This window comes from Calliphora vicina, chromosome 5 (assembly GCF_958450345.1).
Source record: "Calliphora vicina chromosome 5, idCalVici1.1, whole genome shotgun sequence".
In the NCBI taxonomy this organism is placed as follows: domain Eukaryota; kingdom Metazoa; phylum Arthropoda; class Insecta; order Diptera; family Calliphoridae; genus Calliphora; species Calliphora vicina.
This window is the reverse complement of record NC_088784.1, coordinates 85,986,285-86,010,510: the sequence shown is the minus strand read 5'-3', so window position 1 is coordinate 86,010,510 and position 24,226 is coordinate 85,986,285. Positions and strand designations below refer to the sequence as shown.

The window sequence follows — 24,226 nt, the reverse complement described above, 5'->3', positions numbered from 1 at the left end:
ATATTTCATAACAAAAATCGATATTTATATACAAAAACTCATATATCTTAAATCGTTAGGAAAACTAGCTCAATTTTAGGGAAAACTAGCTCAATCTGTGATCACACATATTTCATACCAAAGATCGATTTTTATATAAAAAAAACTCAAATATCTTAAATCGTTAATAATTTCGTAAATACTGCGATTTTATGGAAAACTAGCCCAATCTGTGATCACTCATATTTCATACCAAAAATCGATTTTTAGAATAAAAAACTCAAATATCTTAAATCGTTAATAACTTTGTAAATACTGCGATTTTATGGAAAACAAGCTCAATCTTTGATCACTCATATTTCATACCAAAGATCGATTTTTATATAAAAAAAACTCAAATATCTTAAATCGTTAATAACTTCGAAAATACTGCGATTTTATTGAAAACTAGCTCAATCTGTGATCACTCATATTTCATACCAAAAATCCATTTTTATATAAAAAAAACTCAAATATCTTAAATCGTTAATAACTTTGCAAATACTGCGATTTTATGGAAAACTAGCTCAATCTGTGATCACTCATATTTCATAACAAAAATCGATATTTATATACAAAAACTCATATATCTTAAATCGTTAGGAAAACTAGCTCAATTTTAGGGAAAACTAGCTCAATCTGTGATCACACATATTTCATACCAAAGATCGATTTTTATATAAAAAAAACTCAAATATCTTAAATCGTTAATAACTTCGTAAATACTGCGATTTTATGGAAAACTAGCTCAATCTGTGATCACTCATATTTCATACCAAAGATCGATTTTTAGAATAAAAAACTCAAATATCTTAAATCGTTAATAACTTCGTAAATACTGCGATTTTATGGAAAACAAGCTCAATCTGTGATCACTCATATTTCATACCAAAGATCGATTTTTATATAAAAAAAACTCAAATATCTTAAATCGTTAATAACTTCGTAAATACTGCGATTTTATGGAAAACTAGCCCAATCTGTGATCACTCATATTTCATACCAAAAATAGATTTTTAGAATAAAAAACTCAAATATCTTAAATCGTTAATAACTTTGTAAATACTGCGATTTTATGGAAAACAAGCTCAATCTGTGATCACTCATATTTCATACCAAAGATCGATTTTTATATAAAAAAAACTCAAATATCTTAAATCGTTAATAACTTCGTAAATACTGCGATTTTATGGAAAACTAGCCCAATCTGTGATCACTCATATTTCATGCCAAAAATCGATTTTTAGAATAAAAAACTCAAATATCTTAAATCGTTAATAACTTTGTAAATACTGCGATTTTATGGAAAACAAGCTCAATCTGTGATTACTCATATTTCATACCAAAGATCGATTTTTATATAAAAAAAACTCAAATATCTTAAATCGTTAATAACTTCGTAAATACTGCGATTTTATGGAAAACTAGCCCAATCTGTGATCACTCATATTTCATACCAAAAATCGATTTTTAGAATAAAAAACTCAAATATCTTAAATCGTTAATAACTTTGTAAATACTGCGATTTTATGGAAAACAAGCTCAATCTTTGATCACTCATATTTCATACCAAAGATCGATTTTTATATAAAAAAAACTCAAATATCTTAAATCGTTAATAACTTCGAAAATACTGCGATTTTATTGAAAACTAGCTCAATCTGTGATCACTCATATTTCATACCAAAAATCCATTTTTATATAAAAAAAACTCAAATATCTTAAATCGTTAATAACTTTGCAAATACTGCGATTTTATGGAAAACTAGCTCAATCTGTGATCACTCATATTTCATAACAAAAATCGATATTTATATACAAAAACTCATATATCTTAAATCGTTAGGAAAACTAGCTCAATTTTAGGGAAAACTAGCTCAATCTGTGATCACACATATTTCATACCAAAGATCGATTTTTATATAAAAAAACTCAAATATCTTAAATCGTTAATAACTTCGTAAATACTGCGATTTTATGGAAAACTAGCTCAATCTGTGATCACTCATATTTCATACCAAAGATCGATTTTTAGAATAAAAAACTCAAATATCTTAAATCGTTAATAACTTCGTAAATACTGCGATTTTATGGAAAACAAGCTCAATCTGTGATCACTCATATTTCATACCAAAGATCGATTTTTATATAAAAAAAACTCAAATATCTTAAATCGTTAATAACTTCGTAAATACTGCGATTTTATGGAAAACTAGCCCAATCTGTGATCACTCATATTTCATACCAAAAATCGATTTTTAGAATAAAAAACTCAAATATCTTAAATCGTTAATAACTTTGTAAATACTGCGATTTTATGGAAAACAAGCTCAATCTGTGATCACTCATATTTCATACCAAAGATCGATTTTTATATAAAAAAAACTCAAATATCTTAAATCGTTAATAACTTCGTAAATACTGCGATTTTATGGAAAACTAGCCCAATCTGTGATCACTCATATTTCATACCAAAAATCGATTTTTAGAATAAAAAACTCAAATATCTTAAATCGTTAATAACTTTGTAAATACTGCGATTTTATGGAAAACAAGCTCAATCTGTGATCACTCATATTTCATACCAAAGATCGATTTTTATATAAAAAAAACTCAAATATCTTAAATCGTTAATAACTTCGTAAATACTGCGATTTTATGGAAAACTAGCCCAATCTGTGATCACTCATATTTCATACCAAAAATCGATTTTTAGAATAAAAAACTCAAATATCTTAAATCGTTAATAACTTTGTAAATACTGCGATTTTATGGAAAACAAGCTCAATCTGTGATCACTCATATTTCATACCAAAGATCGATTTTTATATAAAAAAAACTCAAATATCTTAAATCGTTAATAACTTCGAAAATACTGCGATTTTATTGAAAACTAGCTCAATCTGTGATCACTCATATTTCATACCAAAAATCCATTTTTATATAAAAAAAACTCAAATATCTTAAATCGTTAATAACTTCGCAAATACTGCGATTTTATGGAAAACTAGCTCAATCTGTGATCACTCATATTTCATAACAAAAATCGATATTTATATACAAAAACTCATATATCTTAAATCGTTAGGAAAACTAGCTCAATTTTAGGGAAAACTAACTCAATCTGTGATCACACATATTTCATACCAAAGATCGATTTTTATATAAAAAAAACTCAAATATCTTAAATCGTTAATAACTTCGTAAATACTGCGATTTTATGGAAAACTAGCTCAATCTGTGATCACTCATATTTCATACCAAAGATCGATTTTTATATAAAAAAAACTCAAATATCTTAAATCGTTAATAACTTCGTAAATACTGCGATTTTATTGAAAACTAGCTCAATCTGTGATCACTCATATTTCATACCAAAAATCGATTTTTAGAATAAAAAACTCAAATATCTTAAATCGTTAATAACTTCGTAAATACTGCGATTTTATGGAAAACAAGCTCAATCTGTGATCACTCATATTTCATACCAAAGATCGATTTTTATATAAAAAAAACTCAAATATCTTAAATCGTTAATAACTTCGTAAATACTGCGATTTTATGGAAAACTAGCTCAATCTGTGATCACTCATATTTCATACCAAAAATCCATTTTTATATAAAAAAACTAAAATATCTTAAATCGTTAATAACTTCGTAAATACTGCGATTTTAGAGAAAACTAGCTTAATCTGTGATCACTCACTCATATTTCATACCAAAAATCAATTTTTAGAATAAAAAACTCAAATATCTTAAATCGCTAATAACTTCGTAAATACTGCGATTTTAGAGAAAACTAGCTCAATCTATGATCACTCATATTTCATACCAAAAATCGATTTTTAGAATAAAAAACTCAAATATCTTAAATCGTTAATAACTTCGTAAATACTGCGATTTTAGAGAAAACTAGTTCAATCTGTGATCACTCATATTTCATACCAAAAATCGATTTTTAGAATAAAAAACTCAAATATCTTAAATCGTTAATAACTTCGCAAATACTGCGATTTTAGAGAAAACTAGCTTAATCTGTGATCACTCATATTTCATACCAAAAATCAATTTTTATATGAAAAAACTAAAATATCTTAAATTGTTAATAACTTCGTAAATACTGCGATTTTAGAGAAAACTAGCTCAATCTGTGATCACTCATATTTCATATCAAAAATCAATTTTTAGAATAAGAAACTCAAATATCTTAAGTCGTTAATAACTTCGTAAATACTGCGATTTTATGGAAGACTAGCTCAAGCTGTGATCACTCATATTTCATACCAAAAATCGATTTTTATATAAAAAACTCAAATATATTTTTATCAATTTTTATTATAAAAAACTTAAATATCTTAAATCGTTAGTATCTCATGTGGAGGTGATATGATCTGGCCACCGTGATCGATTTGACCCCGTTATACTTTTTCTTGTTGGGTTTTTTTAAGTCACAAACTACAGCGGCCCTCAAAGCCAATATAACCCAAAGACATTGGGCAAATTCAACCTGATTTATGTGACAGAGTCATGTATTTATCAGAAGTTTCTGATTAAATTGATACAAATATTCCATATTAACTGCTGAAATTTGAATACATTTTTTGGAAGCGAAACCCCTTATCTCCTACATGTAAGGTTATCGACATCACTCTGGTTATTGAACGTAAATTAATTTTGATCATCAACAAAAAAAAAGAATATCTTCACAACTTGCTATTATAATTTCGTATACATGCGAGTATATTAAAGAAATGTAATTTATATTTTCACACTTTTTCCAATAATAAATCAAATCAATAAGAAAAATATAATTTTTTTGTCGGCCGAAACATTGCTCTTTTTTTCGAAATTTAATTAATCTTAAACATCTGTTGGTATTTAAAATAAATATGTATGGATTTCGAAAATGCCAAGAGACACAACACACACTTATAATATTCATAACACCCGACAACAGAAACAAAACAAAAGATTAAAAGCGATTTGCATGTCGGCAAAGACGACAGACACAACAAGTTCCAGGCAGCATCCACTTCTACAAACAGCATTAGCTGCCAAATAATACTTCTCTTTAATTTATTAGTGATCGAGGAGGGGGCATAGAAAATTTGAAAAAGATCACACACATACAAATTATACATACATAAAAACATTTTCACTTGGCGTACAAGAACAAAGTGTTTCAATAAAGTGTGTCATTTAGAATTTTCTACAATTTATTTAGAACAATTATTGATTTATTCAATAATCGCTTAATTTTGACTACCATTAAGTCTAAAAATGAGTGACAGCTTTCAAACTGTCACATAAATCCAAAATTATTTAGCTCATCTTTCAACACCCTGTTCATGCTTTTAATTTGAGAGTTTTTGAAACAGGAAAACAACATTCTTTGAAAAAAATGTGAAAAATCTGGAAAATTTTAAGAAACTTATGGAACGAAAAAAGACGAAGTAATAAGGAGCAGATACTTTCTAAGAGTACCAAAGTATTACAAATAAAATTAATGGCATGAAATATAATGTATAGTTAATTATGTACACAGCTGCAATTTTAAAACGAAATTAATATATGCCACCACCCTTCGTGCCCCACAATCTCATTCACATATGTATATTTATGTGGTATGCGGATTCAAGTGCTTTCTTCTGCTGATCTTTGATGTGTTCTGTAAAATGTCTAAAACCATAAAAGGTGTAAATATGCTTTGTGGTTTTCCAAGGAAATATGGCTATTTTTAGTCCACGAATAGAAAATTTATTATATCTTTGGTTGAAAATTAAAAAAGAACTTGTTAGATCATTAATCATGGGTGGAGAGGGAAATTATATGTATGCAGCAGGGAGGAAATATAGAGGTCTTCCATTAGGCGCTTCCTATCTTTAAATTTAAGTAAAACAAGTTTTATTCGCTAATATCTTGTCCGATAGCTTTGATGGTAGTTGGTAGTCATCGACATATAGCGCTTACACAGAAAAAATTATATTTCAATTCAAACATTTATCCCATATTGAACTGGTTTCAATTATTTCATAATTAAATCAAGTATTCATTTGCTCAAAAACAAAATTTCTTGATATTTTCTATTGAATTTGATTATTTTGACAATTGAATATAGAATTTTCGTTATTGGTTGAATTTCAAATACAAAAATGATTGAATAGATAATTTTCGTAATTGAAACACAAAAAATAACAAAAATGTGTTTTCAATTACGAAAATTAACTATTCAATAATTTTTGTATTTGAAATTCAACCAATAACGAAAATTGTATATTCAGTTGTCAAAATAATCAAATTCAAAACTCAAAATTCAATAGAAAATATCAAGAAATTTTATTTTTGAGCAAATGAATACTTGATTTAATTATGAAATAAATGAAACCAGTTCAATATGTGACAAATATTTGAATTGAAACGGTTTAAGAAATAGTTTTTTCTGTGTACGCGTTGGTGGTGATGGCCTCGACAACGTCTTTTAAAATATCAATCATTTATATTCGTGAGTGATTTTCGGAAGTGGGCCTTATATGGGAGCTATGACCAATTATGGACCGATCACTATAAAATTAGGTCGTGTGATTTATGACTATATGAAAGTTATTTATGTTGAATTTTGTGTAGATACCAACATTTTTAAGTGATTTAAGCACGTTAAAGTGATTTTCGGAAGCGGGTCTATATGGGAGCTATGACTAATTATGGACCGGTGACATGAATTTTTTATATATAAAACTTATTTGTAGCGAAATTCGTGTAGATACATATACAAATTCAACATTTATGACCGATAAAGTCCAATTTCGAGAGGACATTTGTATGGAGGCTAGGTGAAATAATGGACCGATTTCAGCCAGTTTCAATATGTTTCGTCCTTGGGCCAAAAAAATTATATGTACCAAATTTTATAGAAATATCTTCAAAATTGCGACCTGTACTCTGCGCAGACGGACCTGTACTCTGCGCAGACGGACGGACGGACATCGTTTAATCGACTCAGAAAGTGATTCTAAGTCGATCGGTATATTTTAAGGTGGGTGTTAGACCAATATTTTGGGCGTTACACACATTTGCACAAACGCATAATACCCTCCCCACTATGGTGGTGTAGGGTATAAATACTGAACATTATTTTAATGTATCACATGAGTCTCGGACGTACCATGTACCAATAGTATCAAAAAAGTACGATCGTGTCATCTTTTCCATCCGTAGTTCTTTTCCATATAAAGAACTAACAAACTTCTTTCTGAGGTCTTCAGTAAACGTTTTGCTTAAAGTTTATATTTATAATTAAAAGCTTTTTATTAAAATTTGTATATACCCAAATATATTTTTTCACCATAAAATTAATTAAAAAACCATCATCAGAGAGTGCTCATAAAATGTTCACAGTATGTATTTTAGCTTGACGTATGTATGTTTTTAGGCACGTGCTATGATGATTTTCTTAGAAATGCTTAATAAAACATTGCTATACATTTCGACAGACAAATGTACTATATTTCACGAAACATGTTTATAGCACTAGGTGTAAAAATAAGTAGTTTATGTCCTTGGCGCCATCTATTAAATTAATATTGACATTGTTAGAAATACTTTCTGAATAAGTATGTCGCAATTTTCACCTTAACACCCTTTGATCATTTGGAGGAGTGTGATTTAGACATTTTACGGTCTGTTACATGACAATCAAATGACAACTGAACATTAATCAAAAGGGCTTTAAAAGAATTGAAGTAAAAGAATAGACACAAACAAATACTACTACAAGCATATGGGGGAAATCTCTCTCTCTATCTCTTACTCTCTTTGGCCAGATAAATGATCATTAACACCAAATGTATAACGGTAATTAAACATATTTCCAAGCATGTTCTTATTGAAAATACCGTTATATGTGTGGAAATAAGAGAGCTTTTTTCCCCCGTTCATTTGCACTCTCAGTAACAATTTTCTTTTGTGTTTTTCTTTTTATACAAAATTTCAAATTCATTCAACATCTTTTGCTGCTGTGTGAGTTTTAGAGGATCTGATTTTTCGAAAGATCTTTCAGTTGTTAAAGTGTAGCAACAGCGCATAGTACGCTGGCCGGACTAACCATCCGTTTTTGAAAATAGAAAAATTATATAAAAAATAAAAATTAAATATATACTGTGTCTGTTAATTTCTATATGTATAATTTAACACAGTGAAGTTATTTTTAAAAACCACTTCTATATACTACATAAATATATAGAATAATTTCCATTTTATAAGAAAAGAAAAAAACAAGCAACGAAAAAAAAAAAATAAAATAAATCCAAAATAATGCAGTGCAGTTTGTGAAAAATTCTTTTTTAAATATACAATTTACGAAAATATATAATAAGAATAATTATTTTATATTGTAAAATTTAAAAAAAAAAAAAATGTTGAATTCAAACATGAAATCCTTTACACAATATTTGTGCTTCTCTACTCTACTACTTTTGACCATCACCTCATCTCTAGCCTCTGGCCATGTTTTGGATAGTCTGCATTTAGATGAATTATATTATCCCACCAGTGCTGAATATCCTGTTTCGAATTTACCCAATGGCGATAGCGAGTTCTTAGTTTGGCATTTGGACAATCCCATCAATTTTTATAGCGAAAAATATGATCAATTATATGTGAGTATTAATTAAAAAATATGTATGTATATGGAATTTTTAAATAAATTTTAGATTAAAATTAGTAAAATGATAAATGGGAATCCCAATATTGTACTTGAAAAAAAAATTATTTCTTTACACAATTTGTAGCACAATGAGGCAAAGTTTTGAAATCATTATTCGTATTTTCTATCTTAAACAGAAAATATTTTTGTTTTTTTCTTAAATTTGAATATTTTATATAAAGACCGTTTGCATTCAAAAGCCCGCAAAGTTGAAAAAATATATTTTTATTTAAAAAAATAAAATTTGGATATTGAAAATTTGAATAGTAAAGTATTGGATAATAGCTTTTGAAGGAATCACATTCGGAATTTTAAATTGGGATTTTAAAATGTTACTCTAAGCTAAAGATTACTTTTTAAGTTTGAAAATATAAAACTATTTGTATGATTGCTTCAAATATAAAGAACTAAAAGAAAAATGGCATTCGTATTTAATTTTTAGATTTCAATGTATTTCCATGAAATACATGTGAATGCTGGAATAATTTTCATTTAGTATTTGGAAATTCTTTGGTCATTTTCTGATGGCTGGATATAATGAAATTTAATGCAGGAGTTTGAATCAATTTAGACTAACTTTTAGTAGCAAAATATTTCCAACTGGATCAAAGGGTCTGAGTCCAATTAGAGAAAGCATTTCTAAAAAATTGAATTCGATATTTATAATAAACTAGAAACAACCATGTTTTGGAATAAATAACTCTAGAAATAGTATGTTGATAGACAACAAGCAATTGAACCGTGTGCAAATTAAGATCTTAAATTTAATGGAAACAGCTGTTAATAAAATTTTAAATATGCATTTATAATTCAGAATATGAACTTAAGTACTTCACTTTTCGATATTTACTGAAAATCTACAATATTTTGACTAAATCGAATTATAAGTTCAGTATTGGTTTATTGATTAAATCATGATACAATAATTGTAGAAGGTGGAAACCTCAAACTTTGATTTTGTTTTTTTTTTCATATTTTCTTTTGTTTGACGTTACAAGAATTGTATAATTAGAAATTTATTTTCTACTGAGTGTACCTTATATTGTTGTGTCATGGATTAAATTAAATAATTGACAGTTTTATATTGTAACATGTTAGAATGGTATATTCGGCTTTCACGAATCTTAAATACCCTCCACCTGCATACATATTTTTTAGGTTGATATATATGGGAGCTATGACCAATTATAGGCCGATCATCATAGAATTAGGTATAGCGATTTTGGTATATATGGGGATTATTTATGACGAATTTCAACTTAATAGCGATATTTATAAGATATTTATGCTAATTTAAGTGATTTTCGGAAGTGAACTTTATATGGGGGCTATGGTCAAATATGGGCCGATCCACAAAAAATTTAGTGTTGTGATTTCTTTTAGAATGAAACTTATTTTTGCTGAATTTTGTATGGATACTGCAATTCTGAAGGCATTTATAGACCATAGAACCATATTTCGGAAAGAAATTTGTATGGGGGCTAGGAGAAATCATGAACCAATTCTTATAATTTTCACCAGAGTTAGTCCTTTTATTATACAAATAACGTGTGTAAAGTTTTATGGTATTATAAGCAATATATTTAACAAATAACCAAAAATATGTGAAAATTGTAAATTTTTATGTTGTCTCACATTTTGGTTCATAGCTCTGGTTCTACTGAACCTATTTTGCTTATTTTCAATACCAAACTGCTTAGGACAACAATAAACATATTTTTTGCAAGTGTACCAATTTTTTTGGCGTATTTTGGACATGAGCATGTTTTACACAGACACACAGACGGACAGACAGACTTACATGGCTCAATCGACTTAGAATTTCATAAGGATTAAGAAAATATATACTGTTACGTTTTAACCTTTTTAAAACGTTGGTTTATTTCCTTTAAATAAACCGGATACTTTTGATTGCAAATAAAAGCCGTTTAGTAGTTTGAAAATTGTAACAACTCTTTATTTATTTAAAATGTAGAACAACAGAATTAAATAGTCACTCAATGTTTTTTATACACGTTTATAAATTCGCAGAAATACAGACACACTTTATAATGTACACGAATTCACTTGAAAAATACAACACACTTTAAGGCACTCAGTTGATATTTATTCGAATAGCGTCTCTGATAAACTCACTTACTACTGCAACCTCTGCAACTATTTATAACACTGCCATCTGCACTCTAGATTGCTCTTTAACTGTCTAGAGCTTTCTAATACATACGCCATCTGTGGTGTACATTCTACAATGTTCTTTAACTGAATATTCGAATTCGAATATACGGTCGCAGCAAACAGCGTTGCCAACTTACGATCAATGGTCTACTGAAAGCTTTTATTCAATGTTAATAATTCCCACTTTGTTGGGTCTCAGATGAAAATTTCTCAATGTTACACACGGAATGACAAACTTATATATACCCTCACCACTTGTGGTGGTGGAGGGTATAAAAACTGAAAATATTTTTTCAATTTTTTTTTTTTCAAATTTCATCGTTTTGAGATTATTAAGATATTGAAAATTCAACTAGAAAAGGATTTGGAATAAAGGACTCTAGAAATAGCATGAAGATAGCCAACTTAACATCGAAATATAGCAATTAAACAAATACAAATTAAGGTCTTAAATTTTTATAATAATCTTTATAGAATAAGCTGTTAATAAAGTTTCAAATATGTATATATAATTCAGAAAATTTACTTAAAGTACTCCTAAGGGTACTGCGGTACTTTTCGATGATAAAAAGTTCTGGAAATAGTTCAATAATAATTAATTTTCCATCACTGAAATTATCAAATTAAAAATTGTGGATTAGAGATACAGCTTCAATTAAGCCTTGAACCTTTTTTAATATTGGCAGGAAAATTATGTAGTCGAAACCAAACGGTTAAAAGGCAACGGTAACGCTATATAGAGGTAACGGTGTTTACAAAAATATCGGTAACGGTAGATTAGCTATAACGCTAGTCGAGCAGAAAGTGTATTTTAGAGGTAACGCTAGCCAACCTTGATATTTTCTGTTTTATATTAATGACTACGAATGATTTTTTTGCTGAAAATCTACAATATTTTGATTAAATCGGAAAACAATTGGGATTCTATGTTCAGTATTGTTTTATTTATTAAAACCTAACACTAATACGAATTGTATTGAAAAAATTAACATCATTATCATCCCTGGTTTAAGCAGAGTTCATTTTTATATTAGCTTTGAGCCTGTCAATTTAAGAATTCTCTAGATATTCGATAATTCATATTTACTTTATATGAAAGATGACACGCCCACTATTCTAATGCGGCCCACAATTTATATGAACTTTAATATGGCGGAGAGTTGGATGGAACTAACAATGTATTGATTTAAAATAAATATTTAATAAAAAGAGGTTATATTGATGAATAATTTAAAAAAAAAAACATAAAATTTTCAAGGCCGTATTCATAAACGAATTTTAAATTTATACAACGTTTTAAAATCAAATTTTGTATGGAAATTTTGCTTTAAAACATTGTTTAAATTTATAATTTTTTTATGAATACGGTGGTGATCCCGTTCTTAGCAACATTTTGTTTTTGTTGTTAAATTTAATTCATATTTAATACAAATCTTTGCATTTGCTATTATATATTTGCATATTTTTGGCGTTTTTGTTTAATATAACTTTTAGCAACATGTGAAACATTTGCACACATCTTTTGAGGCAACATTTTGTTATTACCTACATTTTGATAAATTAAATTCGTTTTTACTAGAAATATTTGCTTTAGGTATTTTTTATTTAAATATTTTTGGCGATTTTTTGAAAGACAACTTTTAGCAACATGTTGCGAACTATTTGCTCAAATCTTTTGGAGCAACATATCGTTATTGTATACATTATGATACATTTTTTTTTGATAATTGCTTTTGGTATTTTTTACTTTAATATTTTTGGCGAATTTATTTAAGACAACTTTTAGGAACATGTTGCGAACTATTTGCTAAAATCTTTCTATCTAAACGTTGTTTTCATAAAGACTTTAATAAATGTTGTTTAAAGTATATGGCTAGCAACTTGTTTTGAAGCGCTCCTTGAGCTTTTAAATTCCAATATGTTGTGAAACATTTTCTCAAATCTTTTGAAGAAATATTTTGTTATTGTCTACATTTTGATAAAATTAATTCGGTTTTATTAGATATCTTTGCTTTTGGTATTTTTTAGTTTAATATTTTTGGGGAATTTATGTAAGACAACTTAAATGTTTAAATGTTGCCCAGCTTATATAGCTAGCGATATGCTGCCAAACATTAACGTAACCCTCATCACACCCTCAAAAAAGCTTACGTTGTTTATCCTGTGTTGTTTTCCACACATACGATATATCAATGTGTTTCACAGTAGCAGCATAATTGTTTTTGTATTAAAAATCATGATTTACCATAAATAATATATTCAAATTCATCTTTATACTTTTTTTTACCTGTTTGTCATCAAATTAGTTTATCTATCTTCAACACATTTTACATTTTGGGCAGAATCAGCATATTTTCCTTCCAAATCTGCTGTTGCTAGTGCAAAATACATATAAATTTCTTATGTGTGAAAAACCACACAAGAGGGTAAAAACATCACTTTTAAAATATCACAATATCAAAAAATATATTTGAATAAATAAATTCGTTTCTGTGCTAAACATCGCTTATAATTTTTTTGATTGTATAAAAAAGATTAATTTTGTGTGGTTTTCCACACACGACATATCACAGTTTAAATTTAATACATCGTTGACCGCAACATGTTACTGGCATACTATTTAAAATCATGCCGACAAAATGCGAAACAAATTTTGTTGCTTATAATGATTATGTTGCTGGCAACATGTTGCCATGTTTAATCAGACTTTTTTGGAAATATGTATATTAAATTTTGTCTATTAAAAATTGTTTGACATTTAGAAAAACATATTATGATCTATTGAGGACTACATAATATAAAACGTATTAAACTTTTCCAATAACTTGGATAAATGTATAATATGTATATGAACAGACAAATGAATTTTGTATATGTAAATAATAAATTATTGATCAAAAGATGTTACTAATAGTAAAACAATCAGTATTAAATGTGTTTGTATACATGAATTTCATTTGAATTACATCAATTGTTTGTTCATTTCATCCATCTGTCTGTCTGGCTTTCTTATCATCACTTACTTTTAAAAAGATTAGGGCTCCTACAAAGTATTATCAAATGAATTTGCACTCTATTAAAATGGATCAAAGCAGAAAAATAATAAAAACAGATCACGTGCTGTTTTATACATATTAATTTATTTATTTAATACAAAATTTCATGTTTTATAAACAAAATATTTTACACACGAAACGAAAAAATCAACAAGAACATTTTCTTAATTTGTTCTAATTTGTAGTGCATTAAACCTTTTTTTTTGGCGTGTGAATGCATTCGAATGCATTTTATTTATAAATACAAAACAATTGTTTATAAAATATAAAATTTAGATTAGTGGTTTATATATGGGGAAATTAAACGAAAAACTAGAACAAAATTGTGCGTAAACAAAAACAGACAAAAAAATAAATCGATGTATGCACATAATTATTTATTTATTCAAGTAATTACAAAGATTCTCTTTGAAACTTTTATTTGGGATTTCGTAAAATCATCAATAAAAACACAGCAGGCCTGCAGCGAGACTGCACTTTCGTTTTTCTTTAATACATTTTACATTAAGAAAAAAATGCATTCACTGTTTTTTTTATATTTTTATTTGCGCATAGATACTCAGTATTTGCTACATTTACATAAACACAGATGCTGATGTTTTTGTTTATATTTCAATAATTATACTTGATAAGATTGTGGGCAAATATTGAAAATTGATAATAAAAATTGAAAAATGTTCAAAAAGCTTATTTTAATTTCAATAAATATTTTTTTTAATGTTTGTTTCACTTAAACTTTGTAATTTTGTATGCTGAAATATTTTTCTCACAAGATTTTAAAGAAAGTTAGAATTTTTGTTAGTAGTTGGTTTAATAGGGTTTCGATTTCAATGGTCCCAAGGTCTAAAATTATTCTCCGTTATCTAAAAACCAAATGCTAAAAATTTTGAGCAAAATAGGTTAACTTTTAGACAAGCGGTTCTTAAATGGGTCAGCAGCCCTCTGGGGGTTCGTATAAACATTTCAGGGAGTCAGCAAATAACGCATTATTACATTACATTATTATTTTGACAGAAAAATAATTTACTTCGAAATCCCTTTAATACATCTGTTAATGAAATACCTGATATATTGAAGGTTATATTATTGAAATGTAACTAGTGTGCTAAAGTGGATTCTGAATTAGTTGAAATCGAAAATATTGGCTTTGAACCTCTGAACCTTAGAAGCTTTTAATACAATTTTTTCGGAATATTGTTGTGAAACTAGCGTTTCTGATCGAAACAAAGAATCAATCGATCACGTATGGACTCTGAGAAATATATTAGATGTGTATTATCTGAAATTTCTCTTAACATTATAAAACGAAGCTTAATACTCGTATTATTTATCATTATTAACAAATAATAGACTATCTATTTCATGTTGAAATTGATAAAATCCAAAATTATATTTAGAAACAAGTAAGAAAGTATGGTCGGTCAAGCCCGACCATATAATACCCTACACTAAGTAAAAGAGCAAACACATTTTTCTTTTAAAATTTCAATAATTTATATTTTTGAGTGATTTTCGGAAGTGGGCCTTATATGGGAGCTTTGACCAATTATGGACCGATCACCATGAAATTAGGTCGTGTGATTTATGTATATATGAAAGTTAACTATGTTGAATTTTGTGTGTATACCAACATTTTTAAGAGATTTATGCACGTTAAAGTGATTTTCGGAAGCGGGTCTATATGGGAGCTATGACTAATTATGGACCGATCGTAACAAAATTTGGTGACATGAATTTTGTATATATAAAACTTATTTGGAGCGCAATTTGTGGAGATACATTTATAAATTAAACATTTATGACCGATAAAGTCCAATTTCGGAAGGACATTTGTATGGGGGCTAGGTGAAATAATGGACCGATTTCAGCCAGTTTCAATAGGCTTGGTCCTTGGGTCGAAAAACTAATATGTACCAAATTTTATCGAAATATCTTCAAAATTGCGACCAGTACTCTGCGCACAAGGTTTACATGGACAGCCAGCCAGCCAACCTGACGGACGGACATCGACGGACTCAGAAATTGATTCTAAGTCGATCGGTATACTTTAAGGTGGGTGTTAGACCAATATTTTTGGGCGTTACAAACACCTGCACAAACGCATTATACCCTCCCCACTATGGTGATGTAGGGTATAAAAACAAATTGAGGATGAGAAATCAAATTTAATATTGAGAATATAGAAATTGTAATTTAGAAAAGCAAGTAAATATTAAGAAAAATCTAATAAAAATGAAGGAATCCAAATGAATGTTGAGAAAATACAAATTTTAATTCAGAATAGCAAATACAATAATATTGAGAAAAAACCAATTGAGAAATAATAATGGCCGTATTCATAAACAATTTTTAAATTTAAACAACGTTTTAAAATCAAATTTTGTATGGAAATTTTTGCTTTAAATTTAACTCTTTTTATGAATATGGGGAAAATTTTTTATGAATATGGGGTTAAACAAACTTAAACAAATGTATTTTACAAAAATATTATTCAAAAAATAACATCCCAATAAGCATTTTAACTGTAATTCAAGTTGAAAGCAAGTGCAATTCAAGCCTTGAATTATAGTCAAGCAATTATTAAGGCATTATATAGTAAAATCAAACATACATTAAAACCATATGTTTTTTGTTTGGAAAATATTTAATTTTTTAAAATATTTTTCAAGTTTAAAACATAATGACATTTGCATTCAAGTCAAATTCCAATAAAATATTCAAGTGCTTGAATTTTTGGTACTTATTGGTATAGGATTTCTTCTTTATTATTTCTATTTCTTAATTTCAATTTGTTTTTTTTTTTCAATATTAATTTGAATTTCATGTTTTCAGTCATAGAGAAATACACATAGAGCGGAAACTAGAAAAAAACTCAAACAAACAATTACTCAAAATAATCACACCTACAGGTGTTATTTTTTTGTTTTCACATTTTCTTTTACTAATATATTCTCAACACTTAGGTTTCTGACAATTGAGTTAGGTCTTTGACAGGAGAGTTTCCGATATATATGTATTTATCTAAGTTTTCTGTTTCTTCTCAATATTAATTTGATTATCTCAATTTTTAGTTTCTCAATTTCAACTTGAAAATAGATTTGTTTAAAAGAATATTAATAAAAAATTAAAATTTTTTCTCTAATCTACTAAATACTAAATGAGGATTAAAAGTGAATATTTTAATGGTGTTTTTGCTTGAATATTTTTCAAGAATATTTTGTTTATAGTCACAAATTTTCCTCGAAATGCGGCAATTTCAAATCGGTTCCCAATCTAACCCATCAAAAAATGGGGATATATAGGTTGCCTCTGAACCGCCATTTTCTTGAACCTGTAGCTTGAATGATTTTTTTCACCATACAATTTTGGAGCTGTCTAGTTTTAATTATACATAAATAACATTCTCTATTTAAATATCACCATTAATTTCAAAATTGTATCTAACACGAGGTTAAAAGCTTATTTTTAATAACAATTTTATGAATATTTTTTTTTTTTTTTTTTTGCATAAAACCACATTTTTTATTTTAACAACAAAATCCATAACTTGTGTCAAGTATTTAAAAAAGACTTATCAACAAAAAACAAACGGACAAAAAAAAAAAAGAAAGAACATATTTTTGGATAAAGGCCAAATTATTATTAAAGACACTTTGTGTTAATTTCTTGTGTTTTTTCCACTGAAATGGCGGGTGTTAAAATGTTGTGTCTATGTGGTGGACTCGCAATTTCAAAATGTGTTTGGGCCATGATACCGCATACAAAATAAAATAAAAACAAAAATCACATTTTATTTGTTTTTGTATTAAATATATGTATGTATTTAGAAAGAAGTGTTGTGGCAACCAACCAACGTTCTTTAAAAACAAAGTGTTTAAAGATCTGACGCCAAAATACTCGTACCATAATAAATCGTCTAGCGGCAATATTCTTCTATTCTACTTAAGTGTCGCAAACCGTTGGAGAGATTGGCACACAGACACACACACATGAATACCAGCAAATGTCATTATTTCAGTTATTTTTAAAAATGAAAATTTCACAAAAAAATATAAAATAAAAAAATATGGCTGGCTACATAGTACATAAATTTTGAAATCAAATGAATTAGCATAATTTTTTTAATGAAATATGTAGAAAAAAATGAAAATAAATAAAAAGAAATATATAATTTTATTTTTAGTGTGAATTTAAATTTAGACATTGAATAAAAAAAAATATGTAGAAGACAAATTATGAAAATATTTGTCATGATCAAGTAAAATTTTTGTGAAAGTTGTGAAATGAGTGTGAAATAAATTGAAAAAGGTAGACGAATGATATTTCAGTATTAATTAAGATTAATTTAAAATAAAAATCTGTATATGAAAACTTGATATTTTTGTCTTAATATTATTTAAACTACATTACTTGCTGAATTTAATTCATATTAACTAGAATTCTTTGTTTTCGGTATTGTTTACTTTCATATTTTTGACGTTTTTGTTTAAGATAACTTTTAGCAACATGTTGCGAAACATTTGGTTAAGTCCTTTGAATTTCAATAATAGACTTTTATATTTATAAGTTATTTTCATTAAGACGTTATGAAATGTTGCTTAATATATTTACCATTACTATTGTTCTACAACATTTCATAAGCCTTTGATTTCCAAGTATAAAATTTTAAGGTAAATTTCTTATGAAAACATGAGCTGCTTATGTAGCTAGCAACATGTTGCGAAACATTTATTCATTTTTATTTGCTTTACTTTTATATATATTTTTGGAATATTAATTATTATACATAGTTGCCATAAATATATAAAATGTCACCTAACAAATGTTGCTAGCAACATGTTGTGATATTTTTCATAGAATCATTTGTAGTCTATATACTTAGATGTTTGTTATTATATTATATTCCATAACTTAACACTATACACATAAAATTATATGTTGCCAGCAACATGTTGTTAAACAAGAATTAAAAACAGTATTGTAACGACAACATACTAAACAAATTTTGTTGTCTACAATGCTATAATACACATAAAATATAATATACATATATACCTTTTTTTTTGTTAAACATATTTGTTCTATCTTTTGTCATAAATATTTGTCAAGTATAGAATCTAGGATGGCCCTTATTTTGCACTTCTCCGTAATCTAACCAAAGCAAAATCGGATATTTTATATGAATCTTCGAGTTTTGTGTTAAAGTAGCAATATTTCCAAAAAAAATAAAAAAAGTTACTTTTGTATTTTATTTACTTGATGTTTAAATATAAAATCAAGCCAATTTCGGATACTCTGTTCCAAAGTGAAGCGTATTCCAGAGAGAGAGAGCTCTGCATCGATCGAAACAAATCAGTTGCCTTCGGTACAGGTTCCCTGTATTGGTTTGTGAAGATTTTAGCAGCTCAAATACAGATCAATACCTTTGAGCCATATTTGGCTTTGGTTCCGATTCGGCTGATTGGCCGGGCTTCACATACGATCTCTTACGCTTCGGGTTATCGTAATGGATAAACTTTTCAATGCAAGCAATGATTTGGTGAAAAATTTATTTTCTTTTTCAAGGTCTCTAGTCTTCAATGCTACTCGCAAATGTTTTAAATTGCTGCTTGAGTAGCTCCCAATGATTTTGCAACAATCTTCATGGAGTAATGCTTACAATTCAAAGCGTCATATGCTTGAAGTTTTGCTTTACTTCTTTAAGTTGGAAAAATTGCCGCTGAAGCACACCAATTGCCCATGAAAGCTTATGGTTAATGTGTTCCATCGGTTTCAACGTGCGAGAGATGGTTTGTGCGGTTCAGAAGTAGTGATGTTGATACGGAAGTCAAAGATCGCCCAGGCCAGCCAAAAAGTTTGAAGACTAAGAATTGGAGGCATTGGTCTATGAAGATTGTTGTAAAAACAACAAGATATTGCAAAATCATTGGGAGCTACTCAAGCAGTAATTTCAAAACGTTAGCGAAGAGCTGGTTTCATCCAAAAGTAGGGAAATTGGGTACCATACGAAATGAAGCTGAGAGACCTCGAAAGAAGATGTTTTATGTCCGAAATGAAGCTTGAACGCTATAAAAGAAAATTATTTTTGGACTGAATCATTACAATAACCCGAAGCACAAGACGTCGTCTGTGAAGCCCGCTATACCAGCCAAATCGACATCAAAGTCAAATACATATGGCGCTAAGGTAATTTTCTGTATTTCGTGGAAACAAAAGAGTCCTACATATTATGTGATGGTATGAATCTGGCCATATCATCACAGGAAACCAGTACCGAACGCATTTGTGCTGCCAGACATGGAACCATAATATTTCATCATGACAACGCTATGCCACGTGTTGCGATACCTGTTAAAAATATTTAGATTGAAGTGTTTGGGAAGTTTTGCTTCACCCGCTTTATAGTCCAGACCATGCCCGTCCGAATACTATTTGTTTTCATTGATGTAGAACGATCTGTCTGGGAGAACGCTTCACTTTGGAACAGAGTATCCGATATTGGCTTGAATAAGTACCTGTTAAAAAGTATTTAGAATGAAGAGGTTGGGAAGTTTTGCCTCTCCCTCTTTATAGTCCAGATCGTGCCCCGCCCGACTACTTTTTGCTTCGATCGATGCAGAATGCGCTTCACTCTTTCTCTAGAATACGCTTCACTTTGGAACAGAGTTCCTATATTGGCTTGAATCGTTCTTGGCTTCAAAAGATGTGCAGTTCTTTTGGACCGGAATCCATATGTGGCCAGAAATTTCCAGCATTTTCCCATTTCTCCCAATATAATTTTTATATTTTAACATCTATGGGTAAACTGAAAATATTGCTACCTTTACCTAGAACTCGAAACTTTAAATAAAATGTGCTACCTCTAAACATAGATAAATACACAGACATCGGAAACTCTCCTGTCAAAGACCTAACTCAGTTGTCAAAAACCTATGTGGTGAGAGTGTATTAGTAGCAAAAACTATGTGAAAATAAAAACAACACTCGTATGTGTGAGTATTTTGAGTAATTTTTTAGGTTTGAGTTTTTTCTAGTTTTTGATCTATGTTTTTCTATACCTCTAAACGTTAGCCGATTAAGATCTTGAGACATTAAGAAAAAGAAAATGGGGTCAAATTAGGGCCACTTTAAACTTAATACTGACAGCGTTGCTTGCCATCAACTAATTTTCCATATATGTACGAGTATGTTTTTAATTTACTACTCTAGGGAGCAAAGGGCATTCATAAAATATATTTTCCAATTTTTATTTTTTTTGAACTATAGAGCTTAGTAGCAATAAAGTAAGCAGCTTACAAAACTCAATACATATTTTAATGTATTAAAAGAATTTGTTTGTATATTACTTCCACCACAATACACCTGTGGTTTCAGAAAGAACAACAAAATAATTCCTATAAAAACACTCATAAATTGGATTTCTTTCTTCAACAACAACAACAACCGGAAAACCAATATTTATGTTCCATTTTAAAAAAGTATATAAAAAAATTCTGGCAATTCAACCAAAATAACACAACAAATCACACATACGAATGCTGCAGCAACAAAATAAACAGAATCTCCACAAAAAAAAAAACATAAAATAAATAATTTTTTTTGGGAAGAAATATGGATATTCGACATATGCAACATAGTTAGTAGACTGAAAGGCGGACAGGCAAACGCATGAACGGACGGACGGACAGACGGATATTTAACAGCTTGTTGCATGATGGTGATGATACCAATATGAATTTTATTATATTTTCGAAATCCACTGCATAATGCAAACAAACTTGTGTTTATTTATGCAATGTAGCAATAGCGCGCAACATTTTATTGTTGCTGCAACAGATGAGCGGCAGCAAGTAGACATAGCCACACACAAACACTCATTGAATGGAATTGAGTGCAAAACCATAAATTGCTGTGCATGCCTGCCTGTGCTCTATGAATGACAACTTAAGAAAAACATTAGAAAAAGTACATTTCATTCATTCAAGTGGATATCATAAGTGTATTTACACTAGTCTCTATGTATAGATCTCTCTATCTTAGAATTGATGTTGTCGGATTGATGTTTTTCAATATCTTACATATACCAATGAAATTAAAAGTTCTATAAGATACATATGTACAAATAACTACATATGTATGTTATTGGGGGAAGTTATGCCAAGCGTCGACATTGAAAACCAGAAAAAACTTTAGGAATAGAATTCTAATCGGTCACAAATTTCAAACACATAAGAATAGAAACCATATAGTGTTGTAATCAGTAAAAACTTAATTTACAAAATAATCTGGAAATTAATGAGAGCTTGACGAAAGGACTACTTATTTTTCTACTAGAAAAATTATTTATTTTTGTTCGCGATGTTCCAAAAAAACCCATTATTATTTGTCCTGCAATAAAGTAAGTGATAACACAAGGCAAACAAATCGAAAATATTTTAGAGGCTTTTTAAACCACTACACAATTTTGATGTATTTTGGTACCAGTAGTACAAATTTGGTATAAATTTTAAATTCTATGAAGAGCTTTTTATACCCTTGTGAGAAGGGTAAGTTTGTTATTCCGTTTGTAATTTTTACATTTTGCATTTCCTACCCTATAAAGCATATATGTATATTGTAGATCCTTATAGATAGCGGAGTCGACTAATGCCCGTAACTTCAACAAATAGATATCTACTGTGTAAAATACCAAGCAGTTAAATTTACCTAAAAGGTAACTTGACATTAATTTCAAATCAATCGGTAAAAATTCAACGGGTACAAATATCCCGGGAATTTTGCCAATTTTTCACTACCCGATTCCCGGGATTTTTAGTCGGGAATCCCGGGAATTAAAAACTAATGAAAATATATAGAAAACGTTAGAACTCTATTTTTTTCACCAAAAAACAGTGAAAAGTTTTTTACAGTTTTTGCTTATATCTCGGCAATAATAGACGGCTTATTATGTATTATTGATTTGGGTTTTTTTGTATGAAAATTTAAAAAGTGAATTCATTATTTATAGAATTTATTCCTTATTGAATCATTCTAATTTCTTTAAATTTCTTCTATAAATCCATAACAAAATAGCTTTACTTGATTAAATTTTTCTTCAATTCAAAAAGGCTTAAGACAATTTTTTCAATTAATTTTGTAAATGATTTGATTTAACAAAAATTTAATCATTCAAAGTTTGAATAAATTCTGTTATCAATTAACTTTAAAATTAATTCAGTTTAAACTAAGGCTTTGGAATGAATCTAAAAAATTAAATATTAGAAACGGATTTATGGAATGAAAGGCTGACATTCTTTAATTACGGATTAAGATTTTAGTGAATTAAGCTCAAATTTTATTAATTAATTCGAAGCTCTGAATTTTTTTTTATTAATTATAACACTAAGTTTTTATATTAAATTTGGCTATAATATTCCTAATTTACAGTATCATTATATATTTCGGGAATAGCCGGGTACCGGGAATGTAGAAAAATATTTCCCGATTCGCGGGAAACAAAAAAGGTCGGGAAATTATAAACCCTAATAATGATAGATATTTCAAAGACCTTTGCAATGACGTATATAAAACCATAGTAAGTTGAACCTAATATGGATCAAAATCGGATTTTTTTTTTAAATTTAAAAAAAAAAAATATTTTTTAAATTTTAAAAAAAAATTTTAAATTAAAAAAAAAATTAAATTTAAAAAATTTTAAAATAATAACTGGAAATTTTTTTTTTGGAAGAAATGAAAAAACTAGTTTGGAAAAAAAAATAATTTTTTACCTAAAAATATTTAAAATTTGTATTTTGAAGTATAATTTATTTGCATTTCCGATCCTATGAAGCATATAAATTCTGGATCCTTATATATAGCGGAGTCGATTAAGCCATGTCCGCCTGACCCCAGATATCTTCGGGATCCAAATCTTCAATAATTCTGTCAGACATGCTTTCGAGAAGATTCCTATTTAAAATCCGCAAAATCAGTCAACAAATGGCTGAGATATGAGGAAAAAACCTCGATTTTTGACATACATATATCTGGATACTAAGACAATAATATAGACAATATGGCTATCTAATGATAGATATTTCAAAGACCTTTGGAATGACGAATATAAAACCATAGTAAGTTGGACCTACAATGGATCAAAATCGTATCAAAACCCGAATTTTTTTAATTAAAAAAAAATTTAAATTTATAAAAAAAAAATTTAATTTTAAATTTAAAAAAATGTAAAATAACAACTCTAAAATTTGTTTTTCCAAAAAATTAAAAAAAACTTTGTAAA

General features: G+C 28.3%; 1 protein-coding gene across 1 annotated transcript in view; it reads left to right on the top strand.

Moving 5' to 3' along the window:
- Nucleotides 1–8,058: 8,058 nt before the first annotated feature.
- Ndg (Nidogen) overlaps nucleotides 8,059–24,226 on the top strand; it is a 28,920-nt gene continuing 12,752 nt past the window's right edge. Inside the window, exon 1 of the mRNA XM_065514518.1 lies at nucleotides 8,059–8,672. Within this exon, the coding sequence (XP_065370590.1) occupies nucleotides 8,430–8,672 (243 nt within the window). The 5' untranslated portion in view covers nucleotides 8,059–8,429. The remainder of the gene's footprint in view (nucleotides 8,673–24,226) is intronic.